General features: G+C 37.5%; 4 protein-coding genes and 1 long non-coding RNA gene across 5 annotated transcripts; 3 read left to right on the forward strand and 2 right to left on the reverse strand.

Annotated features, from left to right (window-relative positions):
* Window positions 1-1,149: 1,149 nt before the first annotated feature.
* On the forward strand, window positions 1,150-1,800 carry LOC113471377. The gene is made up of 2 exons (XR_003394102.1): window positions 1,150-1,415; window positions 1,683-1,800. It is a non-coding gene; the product is annotated as an uncharacterized LOC113471377 (long non-coding RNA).
* A 2,224-nt stretch (window positions 1,801-4,024) lies between these two features.
* LOC103518787 (UBX domain-containing protein 6) lies at window positions 4,025-7,792 on the forward strand. Its single transcript, XM_008483872.1, has 7 exons — window positions 4,025-4,055; window positions 4,318-4,380; window positions 4,969-5,044; window positions 5,912-6,090; window positions 6,569-6,702; window positions 7,492-7,586; window positions 7,726-7,792. The coding sequence occupies exons 1-7, from the start codon at window positions 4,025-4,027 to the stop codon at window positions 7,790-7,792; spliced, it is 645 nt and encodes a 214-aa protein (XP_008482094.1).
* LOC103518784 (UBX domain-containing protein 6-like) lies at window positions 7,792-15,930 on the reverse strand (the record flags this gene model as incomplete). The annotated part of the gene is made up of 7 exons (XM_008483870.2): window positions 15,859-15,930; window positions 14,872-15,460; window positions 13,375-13,553; window positions 12,376-12,509; window positions 11,439-11,533; window positions 8,677-8,815; window positions 7,792-8,079 (listed from the first exon to the last, which is right to left on the reverse strand). Coding segments are annotated over exons 2-7 (1,065 nt in total), but the record flags the coding sequence as incomplete, so codon positions are not given.
* Window positions 15,921-21,941, forward strand: LOC103518788 (UDP-xylose and UDP-N-acetylglucosamine transporter-like). Its single transcript, XM_026830493.1, has 6 exons — window positions 15,921-16,099; window positions 16,327-16,342; window positions 18,473-18,577; window positions 19,308-19,417; window positions 19,790-19,931; window positions 21,235-21,941. The coding sequence occupies exons 1-6, from the start codon at window positions 15,941-15,943 to the stop codon at window positions 21,510-21,512; spliced, it is 810 nt and encodes a 269-aa protein (XP_026686294.1). The 5' UTR covers window positions 15,921-15,940; the 3' UTR covers window positions 21,513-21,941.
* LOC103518785 lies at window positions 17,308-18,107 on the reverse strand. The gene is made up of 2 exons (XM_008483871.3): window positions 17,752-18,107; window positions 17,308-17,461 (listed from the first exon to the last, which is right to left on the reverse strand). The coding sequence occupies exons 1-2, from the start codon at window positions 18,074-18,076 to the stop codon at window positions 17,382-17,384; spliced, it is 405 nt and encodes a 134-aa protein (XP_008482093.1). The 5' UTR covers window positions 18,077-18,107; the 3' UTR covers window positions 17,308-17,381.
* Window positions 21,942-22,140: the final 199 nt, after the last annotated feature.

Below are 22,140 nucleotides of genomic sequence, written 5' to 3' on the forward strand. Positions count from 1 at the left end.
GTCGCATCCTTGTCACACTGAAAAAGCGGTAAAATGCCGCCAAGCGTTGCACCGGTCTTAACCAAAAGTTTCGTGTCGCATCCTTGTCACATTTGACAGCTGCATGCTGTAAAATGCCGCCAACCGTTGCACCGATCCTAACCAAAAGTTTCGTGTCGCATCCTTGTCACATTTGACAGCTACATACCAAATTTCAAGTCTCTTTCAAGTCTTTAGCTTATACCGTTCCCGAGATATTGTTAAATTACACCGAAAACCGCCAAAAAGCGGTAAAATGCCTGTTGCACCGGTCTTAGCCAAAAGTTTCGTGTCGCACCTTGGTAATCTTAAATACTCTACTAGGAACTCTTGTTTTCCGAAAAACCAGATTGAAATATTGGGAGTTATCACAGAGAGGGAGCTGAACAAGTCAAACAATTCATGGGTCTTGTTACATATTACTCTCGATTTATTCCCGATTTTTCGACCATGTCTTATCCACTACGTTGTCTTCTCAAGAAAAACCAAAAATGGTTTTGGTCTTCAAATTGCGAATCCGCATTCCTGAAATTAAAGTCAGAACTCTGCAGTGATCTCTTTTCCACGGATGTGACTTCTGCATAATTACCTTTGGATATAATTCAGTACTTTTGGGTTTTACCTATTTTAAATATCTTGAACGAAAAATAAGACATGCAGTCAAACACTCTAAAAACCACTTCAAGTCTTCACTTGGAGATCTACTTAAAATACTTGGAAATCTACTTACCTATTATTTACGTTTGCGTGACAACCTGTGAATGGAAACTAGATAGGTAGTTTGTCAGAAGTCCTTCATGGCTAATTGCCCAATTATATCGCGAGTATGACAGTATTGTCGGCAGTTATCTCTTATCTTATCAAACGTAGGTACCTTATCCAGCTTATCCTTATCACAAATCCACTTATCAAAAAAAAACCTGTATATTTGCACATGTGTGAAATAGGCCATCTTTCGCTTCTACTTCAGCAACTTAAATTTTAGCAATTTGAGTTTTCCCGCGCTGGAAGAGAGCTCACGATTTCTACCTCCAGTGATGGCTCGCTTCTCATTCATCAAAAAGTTGCTGGAAGTGAATCGAAAGAGAGCTATGTTCTCGTATGTAAACAAAATCGTCTGACTTTTTTGTTTGTCAGCTGACGAGTGACTAGAAAAAAAGTTTCTTCATTTTCCAACTTTTGCAATTTGCATTAAAATACCCAAGAAATCTCTCAATTTGTGAAGCTAGAGACTTGTTTTGTGATAAGAAATAGTTAATTTTTAACTCTCTATTCTTTTACCATTTTCATCAGTGTCCATCTCATCTCAACAGTTCAGAAGGTATCAAAACCAAATCACAAGGTGTGTGTGACGAGAAGACCTACCCTAGCTTCCATCTGTTCACTTGTAGGTTTTGGTAAGTTGGTAATGTTCCTTTCACTTTACACTATCCTTCCAGGTCACGTTCCAGTCACAGTATGTTCAACAAATCGTTAGGATTCACTGGTCTAAACCCTTTGCCCCCTCCCCACAGTCCCACATTGTGTGTTGGGAGGGGGAGGGGGGACTTTTAGGGGCTCCACAGTGACTCATAGAAGGCCCTCTAAATGCTCATTCCCCCCTCACATTAATGAGTAGGTAATTAGTCATTGTGGTTCCTGTATCACCTATTATTTTGTTTCAGATAGAAAACAATGCCCTTGCATTTGTTGTAATGAGCACAAACACCAACTCGATCGACATACAACATGAGCCCAACTATTGTACATTCCAAGACGTAATATTCTATTACCTATGCCAGGCTATACATATCCTCTCTGAGTTCTCTGTGTACAACACAAGTAACTATACCAATCTTGTGTGTACAAAAGAATCCATCGGATCTTGTTTCTTGCAACTCAACGAGCTGTGGAAATATGATGAGTTTCATGTAACTTTGTACTAATTTCCCATGTCTTTAGACTAATTTTCCATTTGTTGAGACTAATTTTCTATTTCTTTTGACCAATTTTCTACGTACTCTCATTTTCTATGTAATTTTTCAATTTCTCACAGGTGATGAAGTGTTGAGTAAAGAGGAATGGATGGAAAAGATTCGAGAGTTCCTATACGCCAGTCTAGAGGATGGACAAGAGGCGGGACTTACAGCATGCCTTATCATACGCACTCTCAATTTGGAATCAGATAAAGTAAGTACTTAATCAAGTACCAGTACTTAAGTTTATATCGCTTAGAAAAAGTAAACTTTTTTTTAAGTAGGTAGGTATCTAAGAAGGTAAAATGAAAGACAGGAGAAAGAGTTATAATGACAGCTTGTCCTATCATTCTTATTATACGTACTCTCAACTCGGAATCAGATAAAGTAAGTACTTAATCAAGTACTAGTACTTAAGTTTAGAAGTTAGAACTAACTTAGAAAAAAAAGTATGTAGGTATCTAAGAAGATACTAGAGAGAAAGTTACGATGACAGCATGTGTTATACGTACTCTCAACTTGGAATCAGATAAAGTAAGTACTTAATTAAGTAATAGTACTTAAAGTTAGATCTAATTTACAAAAATAACTTTTTTTTATTGCACATTTATTTTTTCCGTACTTTTATCTGTTATTGTAGTCAAATTCTCAAACAATGTTGAGCATAGGTACGTACCTACCTCTAAAAAAAGTACGTTCTTACCACTTTTTTAAATCTATTCTGATGTATGTACTTATCAACTTCTCTGTCAGCTCCCATGGCGTAGAGGTCACTGCGCTCGTCTAGCACGCGGGAGACCCGGGTTCGATTCCCGGCGGGGTCAAGAAATTTGTATCATCCAAATGATTGATTCCGTGACTGGCTGTTGCGGGGCCTGTATATTTGCACATGTGTGAAATAGGCCATCTTTCGCTTCTACTTCAGCAACTTAAATTTCAACAATTTGAGTTTTCCCGCGCTGGAAGAGCTCACGATTTCTACCTCTAGTGATGGCTCGCTTCTCATTCATCAAAAAGTTGCTGGAAGTGAATCGAAAGAGAGCTATGTTCTCGTATGTAAACAAAATCATCTGACTTTTTTGTGTGTCAGCTGACGAGTGAGGAGTGACTAGAAAAAAGTTTCTTCATTTTCCAACTTTTGCATTAAAATATTCAAGAATTCTCTCAATTTGTGAAGCTAGAGACTTGTTTTGTGATAAGAAATAGTTAATTCTTAACTCTCTATTCTTCTACCATTTTCATCAGTGTAAGACTAGTGTTGGTTTGAGTCCAAGTGATGAAGTGTTGAGTAAAGAGGATTGGATGGAGAAGATTCGAGAGTTCCTAGTCTGGAGAATGGACAAGACTAATTTTCCCTTTCTTTAGACTAATTATTTGTTGAGAGTGTTGAGACTAATTTTTCATTTGTTGATATTAATTTTCCATTTCTTTAGATTAATTTTCCATTTGTTGAGACTAATTTTTCATTTGTTGAAACTCATTTTCCATTTGTTGAGACTAATTTTCCATTTCTTTAGATTAATTTTCCATTTGTTGAGACTAATTTTCCATCTCTTTTGACCAATTTTCTATGTCTTTAGACTAATTTTCTATGTCTTTAGACTAATTTCCTATGTCTTTAGACTAATTTTCTATGTCTAGACTAATTTCCTATGTCTTTAGACTAATTTCCCATTTGTTGAGACTAATTTTCCATTTATTTAGACCAATTTTTCATTCAATTTCCTCACAGGTGATGAAGTGTTGAGTAAAGAGGATTGGATGGAGAAGATTCGAGAGTTCCTATACGCCAGTCTGGAGGATGAACAAGACTAATTTTCCATTTCTTTAGACTAATTTTCCATTTGTTGAGACTAATTTTCTATGTCTTTAGACTAATTTTCCATTTGTTGAGACTAATTTTCCATTTCTTTTGACTAATTTTCCATTTCTTTAGACTAATTTTCCATTTGTTGAGACTAATTTTCCATCTCTTTTGATCAATTTTCTATGTCTTTAGACCAATTTTTCATTCAATATCTCACAGGTGATGAAGTGTTGAGTAAAGAGGAATGGATGGAGAAGATTCGAGAGTTCCTATACGCCAGTCTGGAAAATGGACAAGAGACTAATTTTCCATTTCTTTAGACTAATTTTCCATTTGCCTAGACTAATTTTCTATGTCTTCAGACTAATTTTCCATTTGTTGAGACTAATTTTCTATTTCTTTTGACTAATTTTCCATTTCTTTTGACCAATTTTCTATTTGCCTAGACTAATTTCCAATGTCTTTAGACTAATTTCCCATGTCTTTAGACTAATTTTCCATGTATTTAGACCAATTTTTCATTCAATTTCCTCACAGGTGATGAAGTGTTGAGTAAAGAGGAATGGATGGAGAAGATTCGAGAGTTCCTATACGCTATACGCCAGTCTGGAGAATGGACAAGAGACTAATTTTCCATTTCTTTAGACTAATTTTCCATTTCTTTAGACTAATTTTCCATTTGTTGAGACTAATTTTCTATTTCTTTAGACTAGGCAGGGAGGAGGTGCAGGCCGGGGATAGTTACTATTTGAAACCCGAGGTATCCGTGTTACTATCCGATTGAACAAAATGCTAATAAAATGTATAAATAACAAAAGGTAAGAAAAATAAATAATTAAAAAAATGGTTAAAAAACGCTTTTTTGGATGTAAAAAATGAGAAAAAATGGGTTAAAAAGACGTCATCTGGAAAAAAAAGTGTTAAAAAAGGTTCAATTTTGGAAAAAAAAGGAAAAAAAGACACCATATTTGAAGGTAAAAAAAATAAACTAATTTTTGCCTTGAAAAGACGCCATCTTGGCTTGAAAAGGCGCCATCTTGGCTTAAAAAGACGCCATCTTGGATTGAAAAGGCGCCATCTTGGATTAAAGAAAGACGCCATCTTGGAAGAGTTAAATTATTCGGGCCGGACTCTGTTGGAATTGAACCTGGTGCCGGCCAGTATATTGAATTTCCATTGTGATTCTAGCGGTATTGGAGGAGGTAGGGAGTAGGGAGGAGGTGCAGGCCGGGGATAGTTACTATTTGAAACCCGAGGTATCTGTGTTACTATCCGATTGAAGAGAAAAACCCAATAATTGAAGATATAAGGAAAGTAATTAAATAAATGGGTTTAAAAAACGCCATCTTGGAAGATAAAAAATATTTTGGGATTAAAAAAAGACGCCATCTTGAAAAAACTAAAAATAAACTTTAGACTAATTTTCTATGTCTTTAGACTAATTTTCCATTTCTTTTGACTAATTTTTCATTTCTTTAGACTAATTTTCTATGTCTTTAGACTAATTTTCCATTTGTTGAGACTAATTTTCCATTTCTTTAGACTAATTTTCCATTTGTTGAGACTAATTTTCCATTTCTTTTGACCAATTTTCTATGTCTTTAGACTGATTTTCTATTTGCCTAGACTAATTTTCCATTTCTCTTGACTAATTTTCCATTGCTTTAGACTAATTTTCCATTTGTTGAGACTAATTTTCCATTTCTTTAGACTAATTTTCTGTCTTTAGACTAATTTTCTATTTGCCTAGACTAATTTTCTATGTCTTTAGACTAATTTACAAACTAGAAAAGGCCTACCGTACACAGAAAGACAAGATCTCTTGTCTCTTCTGTAGATAGGTATTTGAAATTCTGTACCTAATAAATTTGAAATCTTTTCCTCTTGTTGGTTGTTGACAAACTTAATTTAAAAATAAAGAAATACTTAAATAATAAGAGACAGTACATTTAAAAAGGAGCTTTTCTTTTCCATGGACGTGACTTCTGCATAATTATTACCTTTGGATATAATTCAGTACTTTTGGGTTTTACCTATTTTAAATATCTTGAACGAAAAATAAGACATGCAGTGACACACTCTACAAATCAGAACAGAAGTTTGACTCGGTACTCTACTGCTCTTGTTTCAGATCTCAAATGTCCATTCAAGCTCAGGCGCGGAAACAGATAGAGCGAGAACGTCAAGAGGAGTTGGCGAGACAGATTAGTGCCTCGCCTGTGATTGAGCGACGGGAACCTGTAGTCACTACCCTGGAGGCCGCGCCTGTTCTAGCTGTGAATGGAGTGTACTTTAAATGTCCCCTGATAGGTGAGACTAGAATAGAATATACCCTGTTTATACTGCTAGAATGAGACTGAAAAGTCCCTTTACTCCCGCAGTCTAAACAAGGGCTCATGTATTTGGTACAAAATAGCTGTATTTTTTTATAAATTAAATTAAAACCTTGCTTAAATTTAAAAGAAAAGAAAAAAAATCGAGATATAGGTAATTGTGGAGTAACTTTGTTTCGGTTTTTGCCCCTACCTCCCGTAGAGGTTTGATAGAGAGAACTCCATCAACGGAGGTTTTATCGTCCCAAAATCAAAGAGAAGGAAAATTAAGTCAACCGGATCGAATTGAGAGCCTAGTTAGCGTGGACGGTAGCGTGTTTGCCTTGTAAGCGCTAGATCGCGGGTTCGATTCTCGCCCGGGGCGGAACAGTTTCTCTATGGGAACCTTAAGAAGAAATCAATTTTTAACAAAAACAAATGACTAATTTTCCATTTGCTACTTTTTTCCCCCACAGGTGATGAAGTGTTGAGTAAAGAGGATTGGATGGAGAAGATTCGAGAGTTCCTATACGCCAGTCTAGAGGATGAACAAGAGGCGGGACTTACAGCATGCCTTATCATACGAACTCTCAACTCTGAATCAGATAAAGTAAGTACTTAATCAAGTACTAGAGAGAAAGTTACGATGACAGCATGTGTTATATATACGAACTCTAAACTTGAAATCAGATAAAGTAAGTACTTAACGGGTCGCATTTACGTTTTTATCACCTTCTCTTTCCCAGGTTGACCTGTGCATTGCCTTATCATACGCACTCTCAACTTGGAATCAGATAAAGTAAGTACTTAATCAAGTACTAGAGAGAAAGTTACGATGACAGCATGTGTTATATATACGTACTCTAAACTTGAAATCAGATAAAGTAAGTACTTAACGGGTCGCATTTACGTTTTTATCACCTTCTCTTTCCCAGGTTGACCTGTGCAGTGTGAAATTCACATGAACTTATTTTTCTTTTTATTATTATAGGTACCTATTGATAAATCTTGTTTGTGAGCAAGCGTTTCTGTGCATTTTGACATGAAATCTGACGTCACAACTCTTCAAACTTTTTCATTAGAACGGCAATTAAAAATTGAATTTTTGACCTTTTTAAAGTTACTTTTTCCGAGTTTTGACCTCAGATTTGGATTTTTCACAACTTTTTACGTAGGAATCGACCTTTTATTAATATTTGGTATATCGTTTATTTTGATATTATTTTTAACAATCGTCAACTGTGTTGTTGTTTACAAATGCAAAGGACTTATTAGGCCATTTTACTTTAGGATTATTGAGATATCGGGAAAATCCTACAATGCTGCAGTGAGTACCAAAGTTGTGAAAGAATAACACAAAGAAACTGCATTTACGTTTTTATCACCTTCTCTTTCCCAGGTTGACCTGTGCATAGAGACCATGCTCAAATATTTGAAGAACATTCTGCAGAATCCGGGCGAGGAAAAGTACAGGAAAATTCGCCTCTCCAACAGGTATATCGTTTATTTTGATATTATTTTTAACAATCGTCAACTGTGTTGTTGTTTACAAATGCAAAGGACTTATTAGGCCATTTTCCTTAATGGATATGGATTATTTTAATAATCGATACTTATTTCGTCTCTCCCCCAGGATATTTCAGGAACGGGTCGCTTGTATGGAAGGAGCGTTAGAGTTTCTACGAACAATCGATACCTGATTATCGGGAAACTTGACGCGGACAATACAGAACTTATAGTTCCTCACCTCCCTCCCTCTCTCCTCATCCCTCTCTCTCATCGCTTTCGTCCTCAGGGTCATTTCCAGCTCCATCTTCTCGGATCTCTCTCTTTGCTCCCTCTTCAGCTCGTCGGGGGCGCGGTGGAAGAATTCCGGAGGGAGCGATATGCTACAGGTGGCGGCCTGCGAGGTCGACGCGAGAACGCGGGCGTTCCGGTCGACGCTGAGCGCGAGCGGCTCGCACGAGTGTAGCGCGTCCATGAGTACCTGATGGAATAGAATAGAAATTAGCAGATAATTTTCTGTGATGAGCCTTCTGGAAGGCCAAAAATAGTTATTACTTTTCGATATTCCTAATTTTTCCGCTTGATGTCAAGAGGTAACATTGTTAACATACTATCATGGTAGAGGTAACATTGTTAACATACTATCATGTATTTAAACAATAAAAAATAATTGATTGATTGATTGATTGATTGATTGATTGATTGATTGATTGATTGATTGATTGATTGATTGATTGATTGATTGATTGATTGATTGGGCTACCTAATACGTTTTATTGAATAAATAAATTGGAATTAAATAACAGAGAAAAAGAAATGAAATAAAACAATATCAATAAATTAAAAGAAAATAGGGAAATAATAGAAGAAAACGGAATTACCTCTAGGTCCATGGCGCCCTCTCTATTCTCCTCACTGAACACAAGGTATGCCTCTCCATCTAGTTCTAACTCCTGGAACCCACAATTCTAATCCATTCTATTCTGTTCTCTTCTATTCTATTTTACTTTATTCAACTCTATTTGAACCTATTTTATTCCATTCTATTCTATTCTATTTATATTCTATTCTAGTTTACCTCTAGGTCCATGGCGCCCTCTCTATTCTCCTCACTGAACACAAGGTATGCCTCTCCATCTAGTTCTAACTCCTGGAACCCACAGGCACGTAGAAACTCCAGTGCTCCTTCCATACAGGCAACTCGTTCCTGAAATATCCTGTGGGAGAGACAAAATTTAGGTTAATCGATTGATATTGATCGCCAGGCAGTCGCAACATCTGACTTGGTCCAACAGGCTGAAGTTGCTGATCGAGTTCTTCCTGTACACACCCCCACCATCTCTGTGACCTCTCCAGCTCCACTCCATGTTATACTGATTATTGATCGATTTTTTAGAATAATCGATATCAGTTTTATCGATTTTTAGAATAATCGATATCAGTTATCGATTGTTCGTAGAAACTCTAACGCTCCTTCCATACAAGCGACCCGTTCCTGAAATATCCTGGGGGAGAGACGAAATAAGTATCGATTATTAAAATAATCCATATCCATTAAGGAAAATGGCCTAATAAGTCCTTTGCATTTGTAAACAACAACACAGTTGACGATTGTTAAAAATAATATCAAAATAAACGATTGCTGAAGTAGAAGCGAAAGATGGCCTATTTCACACATGTGCAAATATACAGGTTGTTTTTTGATAAGTGGATTTGTGATAAGGATAAGCTACCTACGTTTGATAAGATAAGAGATAACTGCCGACAATACTGTCATACTCGCGATATAATTGGGCAATTAGCCATGAAGGACTTCTGACAAACCACTTATCTAGTTTCCATTCACAGGTTGTCACGCAAACGTAAATAATAGGTAAGTAGATTTCCGAGTATTTTAAGTAAATCTCCAAGTGAAGACTTGAAGTGGTTTTTAGAGTGTGTCACTGCATGTCTTATTTTTCGTTCAAGATATTTAAAATAGGTAAAACCCAAAAGTACTGAATTATATCCAAAGGTAATTTTGCAGAAGTCACGTCCGTGGAAAAGAAAAGCTCCTTTTTAAATGTACTGTCTCTTATTATTTAAGTATTTCTTTATTTTTAAATCAAGTTTGTCAACAACCAACAAGAGGAAAAGATTTCAAATTTATGTAAAAAAAAAAAATGTAAATGCAGTTTCTTTGTGTTATTATGTCACAACTTTGGTGCTCACTGCAGCATTGTAGGATTTTCCCAATCTCTGCTCCCTCTCTGTGATAACTCCCAATATTTCAATCTGGTTTTTCGGAAAACAAGAGTTCCTAGTGGCGTATTTAAGATTACCAAGGTGCCTTTCCTATGGAATTTTTCGTTTGATTAAAATAGGTGCTGCGGTTGGCGGTATTTTGACTGCTTTTTGGCGGTTTTCAGCTATATTGACTAAACGGTTAGAGATATTGTAAATGTTACAACAGAACACCCTAATAAGCACCATGCAATAGGATAAGGAAAGTCGTGTGATGTTCACACCAGATTTTTTACATGGAAATCGACCATTTATTTATATTTTTTACCCATTTGCAACTGCTCCATTTCCCGCTAGGGCAAACTTTATCCTAAACAGATAAGGTTCGTTCTCGGAACGGCTGGCTTTCTCCTATCCTGTCCTCATACTATTTTCGATTTTGAGACAATGAGACCTGCATTCAAATCCAAACTAGCGCTTATAAGACAAATGTGCTACCAACCAAGCTACCTAACAAGGCTGGCCTACTTACTTGAACTAAAATTCTTCAAGAGAAAGACACACTCACGTTTTCAAACCGCCACTGTTGGCTCCCTGGCCGCCAAACCTGGCCAGTGCCGCCGCTGCAGCCGCTTTTTCCGCCTCTGTTTGTTCACCTCTCTCCACACGGTGAACCACCGGTCTTTGAACCACTCCGCTGGTACTGCTGCTTTCACTTAGCTTATGCCCGGGACCAGCCTTTTTGAATTTGAGATCCGACTTCTTTTTACTCAAGAAGTTCTTGATCTTCTCTGCCATGACTGGGCTGTGTTGAATTTGTTTTTTGAATTTGTAAAATCTAGTTTTCAATCAATTTTCACTTGAACACTTGAAGGAATAATGAGTAAAATTGTTTTAAAAATAATAATAGCTTTCTCTATAGCTTTTCAGAGATGCCAAAAGTTTTTCTTTTACTCTGAGAAGCTTGGAAAAAAATAATTAATTTTTAAAATCAGATTTTCTTTTAGCTTTAGACTTGGAAAAATAATAATCTTTATAATTTTCCTTTTAGCCTTAGAGGCTTGAGAAAAGTTCAAGTTTTATAATCTTGGAGAGTAGTCTTTGGGTAGTTTCAATTGAGCGACACTCTTCCGCAAGTCTTCAAGAACCTCATGAGAAGCTGAAACAAAAAAAAAAAAAAAAATGAAGAAACTGGGTTAGTGGGGGAAAATCATATTGATCGATTTTCAGAATAAACGATATTAACTTTCGATTTTTAGAATAATCGATATCAGGTATCGATTGTTCGTAGAAACTCTAACGCTCCTTCCATACAAGCGACCCGTTCCTGAAATATCCTGGGGGAGAGACGAAATAAGTACCTATCGATTATTAAAATAATCCATATCCATTAAGGAAATCAATCAATCAATCAATCAATCCATAATCGTTCCATCATGGGACAGGTCGATGTACGAAGCCTCTCCACCGATTTCGATCATTGTATCTCTGCTCCCTCTCGATGTCGTTCCAATTTCCTTGTTTTCATTAAGGAAAATGGCCTAATAAGTCCTTTGCATTTGTAAACAACAACACAGTTGACGATTGTTAAAAATAATATCAAAATAAACGATATACCTGTTGGAGAGGCGAATTTTCCTGTACTTTTCCTCGCCCGGATTCTGCAGAATGTTCTTCAAATATTTGAGAATGGTCTCTATGCACAGGTCAACCTGGGAAAAAGAAGGTGATAAAAATGTAAATGCAGTTTCTTTGTGTTATTATGTCACAACTTTGGTGCTCACTGCAGCATTGTAGGATTTTTCCGATATCTCAATAATCCTAACATCCAATGTTTACCTACCATGCTGGCACCGGGCGCTATGTGCATTTATATGTCATAGCTACTCATTTTCCTCACGAGGCTGAGTGGGCACCGCAACAGTCAGTCACGGAATCAATCATTTGCATAATACAAATTTCTTGACCCCGCCGGGAATCGAACCCGGGTCTCCTGCGTGCAAGGCGAGCGCAGTGACCACTACGCCATGGGAGCTGACAGAGAAGGTGATAAGTACATACATCAGAACAGATTTAAAAAAGTGGTAAGAACGTACTTTTTTTGCGGTAGGTACGTACCTATGCTCAACATTGTTTGAGAATTTGACTACAATAACAGATAAAAGTACGGAAAAAATAAATGTGCAATAAAAAAAGTTATTTTTGTAAATTAGATCTAACTTTAAGTACTATTACTTAATTAAGTACTTACTTTATCTGATTCCAAGTTGAGAGTACGTATAACACATGCTGTCATCGTAACTTTCTCTCTAGCATCTTCTTAGATATCTACATACTTTTTTTTCCAAGTTAGTTCTAACTACTAAACTTAAGTACTTACTTTATCTGATTTCGAGTTGAGAGTACGTATAATAAGATTGATAGGGCAAGCTGTCATTATAACTCTTTTTCCTGTCTTTTATTTTATCTTCTTAGATACCTACCTACTTTAAAAAAAAAAGTTATTTTTCTAAGCGATATAAACTTAAGTACTGATACTTGATTAAGTACTTACTTTATCTGATTCCAAATTGAGAGTTCGTATGATAAGGCATGCTGTAAGTCCCGCCTCTTGTTCATCCTCTAGACTGGCGTATAGGAACTCTCGAATCTTTTCCATCCATTCCTCTTTACTCAACACTTCATCACCTGTGAGGAAATTGAATGAAAAATTGGTCTAAAGACATAGGAAATTAGTCTAAACAAATGGAAAATTAGTCAAAAGAAATAGAAAATTAGTCTCAACAAATGGAAAATTAGTCTAAAGAAATGGAAAATTAGTCTAAAGAAATGGAAAATTAGTCTAACAAATGGAAAATTAATCTAAAGAAATGGAAAATTAATATCAACAAATGAAAAATTAGTCTCAACAAATGAAAAATTAGTCTCAACAAATGGAAAATTAATCTAAAGAAATGGAAAATTAATATCAACAAATGAAAAATTAGTCTCAACAAATGAAAAATTAGTCTCAACAAATGGAAAATTAATCTAAAGAAATGGAAAATTAATATCAACAAATGAAAAATTAGTCTCAACAAATGAAAAATTAGTCTCAACAAATGGAAAATTAATCTAAAGAAATGGAAAATTAATATCAACAAATGAAAAATTAGTCTCAACAAATGAAAAATTAGTCTCAACAAATGGAAAATTAATCTAAAGAAATGGAAAATTAATATCAACAAATGAAAAATTAGTCTCAACAAATGAAAAATTAGTCTCAACAAATGGAAAATTAATCTAAAGAAATGGAAAATTAATATCAACAAATGAAAAATTAGTCTCAACAAATGAAAAATTAGTCTCAACAAATGGAAAATTAATCTAAAGAAATGGAAAATTAATATCAACAAATGAAAAATTAGTCTCAACACTCTCAACAAATAATTAGTCTAAAGAAAGGGAAAATTAGTCTTGTCCATTCTCCAGACTAGGAACTCTCGAATCTTCTCCATCCAATCCTCTTTACTCAACACTTCATCACTTGGACTCAAACCAACACTAGTCTTACCTATCAGGGGACATTTAAAGTACACTCCATTCACAGCTAGAACAGGCGCGGCCTCCAGGGTAGTGACTACAGGTTCCCGTCGCTCAACCACAGGCGAGGCACTAATCTGTCTCGCCAACTCCTCTTGACGTTCTCGCTCTATCTGTTTCCGCGCCTGAGCTTGAATGGACATTTGAGATCTGAAACAAGAGCAGTAGAGTACCGAGTCAAATTTCTGTTCTGATTTGGTGAAGAAAAAACAAGCTGGGCCCGTCCTTCCGGGAATTTTTCAGCCCGTAGTTTATTCGATCGTGATTAGAGAAAATCAGTACCTACTTATGTACCTACCTTAGTACCGCGAACAAGTCGGGAATACCGCGAACAAGTCGGGAATACCGCGAACAAGTCGGGAATACCGCGAACAAGTCGCGAATACCGCGAACCGCGAACAAGTCGGGAATACCGCGAACAAGTCGCGAATACCGCGAACAAGTCGCGAATACCGCGAACAAGTCGCGAATACCGCGAACAAGTCGCGAATACCGCGAACAAGTCGCGAATACCGCGAACAAGTCGCGAATACCGCGAACAAGTCGCGAATACCGCGAACAAGTCGCGAATACCGCGAACAAGTCGCGAATACCGCGAACAAGTCGCGAATACCGCGAACAAGTCGCGAATACCGCGAACAAGTCGCGAATACCGCGAACAAGTCGCGAATACCGCGAACAAGTCGCGAATACCGCGAACAAGTCGCGAATACCGCGAACAAGTCGCGAATACCGCGAACAAGTCGCGAATACCGCGAACAAGTCGCGAATACCGCGAACAAGTCGCGAATACCGCGAACAAGTCGCGAATACCGCGAACAAGTCGCGAATACCGCGAACAAGTCGCGAATACCGCGAACAAGTCGCGAATACCGCGAACAAGTCGCGAATACCGCGAACAAGTCGCGAATACCGCGAACAAGTCGCGAATACCGCGAACAAGTCGCGAATACCGCGAACAAGTCGCGAATACCGCGAACAAGTCGCGGTATGTAGTTCACAAATGTGACAAGGATGCAACACAAAACGTTTGGTTAAAATAGGTGCTGCGGTGGGCGGAATTTGACCGCTTTTTGGCAGTTTTCAGCTATACTGACTAAACGGTTAGAGATATTGTAAATGTTACAACAGAACACCCTAATAAGCACCATTCAATAGGATAAGGAAAGTCGTGTGATGTTCACACCAGATTTTTTTTACATGGGAATCGACCATTTATTAATTTTTACCCATTTGCAACTGCTCCATTTCCTGCTAGGGTAAACTTTATCCTAAAAAGATATGGTTCGTTCTTGAGTGGCTGGCTTTCTCCTATCCTGTCCTCATACTATTTTTGATTTTGAGACAATAAGACCTGCATTTTAACAAATCCGAACTAGTGCTTATTAGACAAATGTGCTACCAACCAAGCTAACTAGGCTGGCCTACTTACTTAAACTAAAATTCTTCAAGAGAAAGACACACTCACGTTTTCAAACCGCCACTGTTGGCTCCCTGGCCGCCAAACCTGGCCAGTGCCGCCGCTGCAGCCGCTTTTTCCGCCTCTGTTTGTTCACCTCTCTCCACACGGTGAACCACCGGTCTTTGAACCACTCCGCTGGTACTGCTGCTTTCACTTAGCTTATGCCCGGGACCAGCCTTTTTGAATTTGAGATCCGACTTCTTTTTACTCAAGAAGTTCTTGATCTTCTCTGCCATGACTGGGCTGTGTTGAATTTGTTTTTTGAATTTGTAAAATCTAGTTTTCAATCAATTTTCACTTGAACACTTGAAGGAATAATGAGTAAAATTGTTTTAAAAATAATAATAGCTTTCTCTATAGCTTTTCAGAGATGCCAAAAGTTTTTCTTTTACTGTGAGAAGCTTGGAAAAATAATTAATTTTTAAAATCGGATTTTCTTTTAGCTTTAGACTTGGAAAAATAATAATCTTTATAATTTTCCTTTTAGCCTTAGAGGCTTGAGAAAAGTTCAAGTTTTATAATCTTGGAGAGTAGTCTTTGGGTAGTTTCAATTGAGCGACACTCTTCCGCAAGTCTTCAAGAACCTCATGAGAAGCTGAAACAAAAAAAAAAAAAAAAATGAAGAAACTGGGTTAGTGGTGGAAAATCAGGAAAATAATTCACCTTGCAAAATTTATTTGAATCAAAATTAAAAAGATTTGTCCACAATGGAGGAGTTGCAATTGGGAAAATATTAATAAAAGGTCGATTCCTACGTAAAAAGCTGTGAAAAATCCAAATCTGAGGTCAAAAGTCGGAAAAAGTAACTTTAAAAGGTCAAAAATTCAATTTTTAATTCCTGTTCTGATGAAAAAGTTTGAAGAGTTGTGATGTCAGATTTCATGTCAAAATGCACAGAAACGCTTGCTCACAAACAAGATTTTTCAACAGGTACCTATAATAATAAAAAGAAAAATAAGTTCATGTGAATTTCACAACAGGTTTTTTACTTACTAGGTTTCATAAATCTCTCACAGATTCTCTCCCCGTAATAATTCCACGACACATAAATCAGCACCAAATTGAACTTGTAGTCATGTTCTTTATCACGAATGTTTGCAATAACTATGCCTTTGACTTCAACATTGCTATGCCCCTACATATGATATTCCGAGCGGGATCCCTGATTACTAACATGATCATGGGGATTATTATATTGAAGAAGGTGTACACTTTGGACAAGTATGTGTCTGTGATTATGATTACTTTAGGTAAGTTCTAAGTTGACCCCATCATTACCATACCCCCCCCCTTTCTTTTTTCTTCAAAAGGTTTATCAGAGGGAACTGTAACTACTAAGGTCTTATTGTCCCGAATGAAAAGAGAGGAAGAGAACAGAATAGAATATACCTTGTTTATCCTGCTCGAATGAGACTAAAAAGTCCCTTTACCCCAGCAGTCTAAACAAGGTCTCGTGTATTTATTATGATTACTTTAGGTGAGTTATAAAGCCTAGTACAGACAGTGCGAGGCTGTTCGCTTCGAATGCCTCAGGACGCATGCTCGGACTGTGTGTACCGGGGATGCTCGCTACGCGCTGCTCGGGTCGCACTGATCGAGGTGATCCTCCCAACACACAATGTGGGACTGTGGGGAGGGGGCGAAGGGTTTAGACCAGTGAATCCTAACGATTTGTTGAACATACTGTGACTGGAATGTGACCTGGAAGGATAGTGTAAAGTGAGATGAACATTACCAACTTACCAAAACCTACAAGTGAACAGATGGAAACTAGGGTAGGTCTTCTCGTCACACACACCTTGTGATTTGGTTTTGATACCTTCTGAACTGTTGAGATGAGAGGGACACTGATGAAAATGGTAGAAGAATAGAGAGTTAAGAATTAACTATTTCTTATCACAAAACAAGTCTCTAGCTTCACAAATTCATGCATTTGACTTTAACATTGCTATGCCGCTACATATGATATTCTGTAATTTCTACAAGTAATTTGACTTTTCAGGTTCATCTTAGCACTATAAATGAGACTTGTTCCTATTGTATCTTTATTTTCCAGGGACTACATGCTCCTTCGCTTTTTCCGCCTCTGTTTGTTCACCTCTCTCCACACGGTGAACCACCGGTCTTTGAACCACTCCGCTGGTACTGCTGCTTTCACTTAGCTTATGCCCGGGACCAGCCTTTTTGAATTTGAGATCCGACTTCTTTTTACTCAAGAAGTTCTTGATCTTCTCTGCCATGACTGGGCTGTGTTGATTTTGTTTTTTGTTTATTGAATTTGTAAAATCTAGTTTTCAAATAATTTTCACTTGAAGGAATAATGAGTAAAATTGTTTTAAAAATAATAATACCTTTCCCTAGCTTTTCAGAGATGCCAAAAGTTTTTCTTTTCCTCTGAGAAGCTTGGAAAAATAATTAATTTTTAAAATCAGATTTTTTTTCAGCTTTAGACTTGGAAAAATAATAATCTTTATAATTTTCCTTTTAGCCTTAGAGGCTTGAGAAATGTTCAAGTTTTATAATCTCGGAGAGTAGTCTTTGGGCAGTTTCAATTGAGCAACACTCTTCCGCAAGTCTTCAAGAACCTCATGAGAAGCTGAAACAAAAAAAAAAAAAAAAAAAGAAACTGGGTTAGTGGTGGAAAATCTGGAAAATAATTCACCTTGCAAAATTTATTTGAATCAAAATTAAAAAGATTTGTCCACAATGGAGGAGTTGCAATTGGGAAAATATTCAAAATTTAGTTGAATCAAAATTAAAAAGATTTATCCACAATCCACAATTAAATAGGTAGGTAGCCAGGAGGGTAGTGCGCCTATCTTGAAAGCTTGGGTTGAATTCAATTTCTCCCTGGCATGTGAATTTCACACCAGATTATTTACTTACTAGGCTTCATAAATCTCTCACAGATTCTCTCCCCGTAATAATTCCATGACACATAAATCAGCACCAAATTGACAATCAAAATGACGGCAAACACTCGGAACAAAGTTACATGAAACTCATCATATTTCCACAGCTCGTTGAGTTGCGAGAAACAAGATCCGATGGATTCTTTTGTACACACAAGGTCGGTATAGTTACTTGTGTTGTACACAGAGAACTCGGAGAGGATATGTATAGCCTGGCATAGGTAATAGAAGATTACATCTTGGAATGTACAATAGTTGGGTTCATGTTGGATGTCAATCGAGTTGGTGTTTGTGCTCATTACAACAAATGCAAGGGCATTGTTTTCTATCTGAAACAAAATAATAGGTGATTATTCAGGTTTACAACAGACCTTGCTTAATTATTAAAAAAGAGAGAGAAAAAAAGGATAGGAGGGATTCAGCCGTTCCAAGGACGAACCTTACCTGTTTAAGTAAAGTTCACTTGTAAACCGGGCGGGAATCGAACCTGCGACCTAGTGCCTAATTAGGCATGCTATCCTCCAACGTAACTAATCTAATTTGAAACTGTTCAATATGAGCTTTGATAATTGAACAATAAAAGAAAGACTAAGGGATGTAAACTAAGGGAAAGAATTTGAAAAATTGTATTGTTCAAACTTAAAATTTACTTCCTTCGTTTATTCAAGATAACTTATTTATTGTGTGGTCCTCAGGTATTATTATTTGTACTATCATGTCTAGTCAAGAGATCAAAAAATACGGAGTAAGCGATGAGGAGCAACTGTCTTACAGTGAAAATCTATTCTGGTGGAGTTTGGGTGAGTACCTGATTTAGAATTTTAAGGAAGGAATCTTAATTGCGTTAAGCATAAATTGTGCATGTCCCCGCTTAATACACCACATATTACTTCATTAGGACTCGAACCACCAACCTCTGAATTCAAGATCCAGAGTGCTAATCCCTTCTTAAAAGCACCTTGATGGGTTTTAGTCAAGACATTCGCATGGTAATCGGGAAGGTATCCAGTTCCTCATGGATCACTATATATACGTAGTTGAGCAAAGTTGCTTGTCTGACTATGGGACGTTAAACAGAGAGTAGACTAGTGTCTAGCTGTGTTACTATAAACAGGGAGGAGAACAGCTAACCCTAACTAGCTGGCAGTTTTTCAAAGGATTCTCTCTGCTTTTAAAGACCAAGCACAAGTCCTCACGATGGTTGACTGCGGTTCAGGATGAGCCAAGTAAACATGGCTAGAGACCATCACCCCGGTGTTTGGCAGGTGAAAAAGGATATCCTTTCTTTATTCTGCCATCACCATTCGGCTACAGTTGAAGCCGCTAAAACAACAATTACAACAGCAACAACGACAAGGTATAATATCTATAAGTACCTAATCTTAATGTAAACATTACCCATGAAATAAATATTAAGACCTTGTTTAGACTGCGGGAGTAAAGGGACTTTTCAGTCTCATTCTGGCAGGATAAACAAGGTACATATGTATATTCTATTATATTAACAGTGGTATGTTCTCGTTTCTACAGGTATCACGCTGCTCACTGTAGCTCTGTTTATATCGGCACGGATGGGTATCTACCAAGAAGTTCTGTACAAAACTCATGGAAAATACCCTTATGAAGCTCTTTACTATACGGTAAGCTCACAGACAGAAGGGCGTGGGTTCAATCCCAGCCGTGGTATGGAATTTTATAATTTGAGAATTTGGGCACACTTTGAGAATTTGGGCATCCACTCGTAAAAGTTAAAACCAGATGTCAGTCCAAATCCAAAGCAGTCACCCTAGTTAGGGCTGATTGAGAGGCTGACTAAAACGCCGATCCCGTCTGTACACGGGAAAAGGCGAAGAAGAAGATAATCTACTTTTTACGTTCCTTATCCTCTTCTTATAGGAAGAAAAGTAATCTAATGAAATTTTCGACGGCCAGTTTTTAATGCCAAAACACGTTATTTTAAAGTACACACGGCTTTCTGATTATTACATTGTATTACCCTCTCTCGGTTTCAGCATTTACTTCCCCTCCCGGCGTTCGCATTCCTGTACAAGAACCTGTATGAACACTGGCTGATAGCCGTGAATAGCACACCGCTTCCATTACCCTCCTATTTGAGTTTCATTTCCATACCCAGCATTGTGTTCTACCTACTTGGTAAGTAATAGAGGGTAACGATAAGTAATAGCCGTGAATAGCACACCGCTTTCATTACCCTCATATTTGAGTTTCATTTCCATACCCAACATTGTGTTCTACCTACTTGGTAAGTGATAGAGGTTAACGCTAAGTAATGGAGGATATCCCTAAGAAAACCTTAATAACATACCTCATTCTATTACAAAAAGCAGCGGCAATATATTTATTGTTAAGTGTTCAGACGGGGTCGGCGTTTTTCGTCAGCCTCTCAATCAGCCCTAACTAGGGTGATTGCTTTGGGCTGACATTTGGTTTTGGCTACAAAATCAAATGTCAAACCAAACCAATTTTTTTCTTTTTTTTTTGCCTTTGCTATTCCTTTAGCCAGGGAAACTCAGACTGCTATAACCCGTTGAAATATTTTCACTCTAAATTTGAGCGCAACTTTGTGTCGATGGTGGGAATCGAACCACCATTCTTACCGGTCTAGAACGCTGACAATACAGATCAGTAGCAGCAGTGTACTGAGTGCCGGAGGTAGGAATGCCATGCTGGCATAGGATAACACACTGAGGTGTCTGGTTGGATATAGTGGTGGAGGTACAGGTCCGAAATTCAGACTGCTATAAACCCGTTGAAATATTTTCACTCTAAATTTGAGTGCACCTTTGTGTCGATGGTGGGAATCGAACCACCATTCTTACCGGTCTAGAACGCTGACAATACAGATCAGTAGCAGCAGCATACTGAGTGCCGGAGGTAGGAATGCCATGCTGGCATAGGATAACACACTGAGGTGTCTGGTTGGATATAGTGGTGGAGGTACAGGTCCCTGTTAAAAAGATAAAAGAAATAGCTTTATTTGAGACACAAACTTTGCCCTATCAAAAGACAAATGACTAACTGAATTTTAGACACAAATTTTGACTAAATGGTCTTTAAAAAACGTTTTATTTGCATAGGTGGGTATTTGTAAACTTTAGCTATGAAATTTCATAGGTAAGACCTTGTTTAGACTGCGGGAGTAAAGGGACTTTTAAATCTCATTCTAGCCGGATAACCAAGGCACTATATCACTTTTTTTTTTTTTTTTTTTTTTTTTTTTTTTTTTAATATAACCGGCCTTGCCAGCGGGCGAAGGCCGCATTATATTTTTTTATTTACTACGAAGATAACACAACCGGCTTCGCCAGCGGCCGAAGGCCGCATTATATTTTTTTATTTACTACGAAGATAACAAAACCGACTGTGCCAGCGGCCGAAGGCCGAATAAACCTATAAATTTATAGACATGAACAAATTTGTTTCTATTGTATTTCAGGTAACGTACTGACTCAGTACCTGTGTATAAGCAGCGTGTACTATTTGACTACAGAGTGTAATTCACTCACCGTCACCCTGGTTATCACCCTACGCAAATTCGTATCCCTGCTCTTCAGCATTGTGTATTTTCAAAACGAATTCACCCTGTATCATTGGACAGGCACGGCCCTGGTGTTTGTCGGGACGGTGATATTTACACAGCTGGTTCCGTCCCTGATGGGCATGTTTGGGGAGAAGACGAAGAAGAGTAAAAAGGAGAAAAAGAAGACGAAGTAGAAACCGGTTTGGTGGGAAAAATGGACGGGTTTATTTTCCTATGGTTATGGTTCTACGAACATTCTAGAAGTAGAATCACACTAACGTCACGTGACGTCACGTGAAGTCATGGGGAGTCAGAAAGATGTAGTTCAAATTTTTCCCATAATATTGTAGGTCATCTCGTTCAAGACAGCCACACTACTATCACGTCACGTGAGGTAACGTGATGGTAGTGTATTTCTATCTCAAGACATTCCGTATACGTTTGTATTTGATCAGTGGTGTACCATTCATAAAGGTTGGGGAAGTACCACATCCTTTCTTCCCTAAGTAGCTTTTCTTTCCTGAACAGATAAATTTGACTTTCTTCCAAAAATCGAATTAAAAAATGGCAGTTCCGAAAACGAACTTTATTTGTTCACAATGGAGGAGTTGCAATTGGGAAAATATTATTAATAAAAGGTCGATTCCTACGTAAAAAGTTGTGAAAAATCCAAATCTGAGTAGAGATAGGGAGAAACCTCCAGGCCTGGACCTAGTTCCTCCTCCCTCTGCTGTAAAATAGAATGGAAGGGAAGAGAATTTAACTGAGTTGAGGGGGAGCCCGGTGGTAACGCGCAAATATTTCAACTGGTTACTTTCTGGT

This window comes from Diaphorina citri, unplaced genomic scaffold (genome assembly GCF_000475195.1).
Source record: "Diaphorina citri unplaced genomic scaffold, Diaci psyllid genome assembly version 1.1 scaffold2357, whole genome shotgun sequence".
Lineage (NCBI taxonomy): Eukaryota > Metazoa > Arthropoda > Insecta > Hemiptera > Psyllidae > Diaphorina > Diaphorina citri.

What these genes read in the sequence shown, in the direction of transcription:
- LOC103518787 (XM_008483872.1), top strand. Translation starts at nt 4,025, where the DNA reads ATGGATGGAGAAGATTCGAGAGTTCCTATAC. An exon ending in CTTTAAATGTCCCCTGATAG is followed by an intron (nt 6,091 to 6,568) that starts GTGAGACTAGAA and finishes TTTCCCCCACAG; the next exon opens with GTGATGAAGTGTTGAGTAAA. An exon ending in AAAATTCGCCTCTCCAACAG is followed by an intron (nt 7,587 to 7,725) that starts GTATATCGTTTA and finishes TCTCTCCCCCAG; the next exon opens with GATATTTCAGGAACGGGTCG.
- LOC103518788 (XM_026830493.1), top strand. Translation starts at nt 15,941, where the DNA reads ATGTTCTTTATCACGAATGTTTGCAATAACTATGCCTTTGACTTCAAC. An exon ending in TCTATTCTGGTGGAGTTTGG is followed by an intron (nt 18,578 to 19,307) that starts GTGAGTACCTGA and finishes TCGTTTCTACAG; the next exon opens with GTATCACGCTGCTCACTGTA. An exon ending in CATTGTGTTCTACCTACTTG is followed by an intron (nt 19,932 to 21,234) that starts GTAAGTAATAGA and finishes ATTGTATTTCAG; the next exon opens with GTAACGTACTGACTCAGTAC.
- LOC103518785 (XM_008483871.3), bottom strand. Translation starts at nt 18,076, where the DNA reads ATGAGCACAAACACCAACTCGATTGACATCCAACATGAACCCAACTAT. An exon ending in TGAGAGATTTATGAAGCCTA is followed by an intron (nt 17,462 to 17,751) that starts GTAAGTAAATAA and finishes TTTTTGTTTCAG; the next exon opens with CTTCTCATGAGGTTCTTGAA.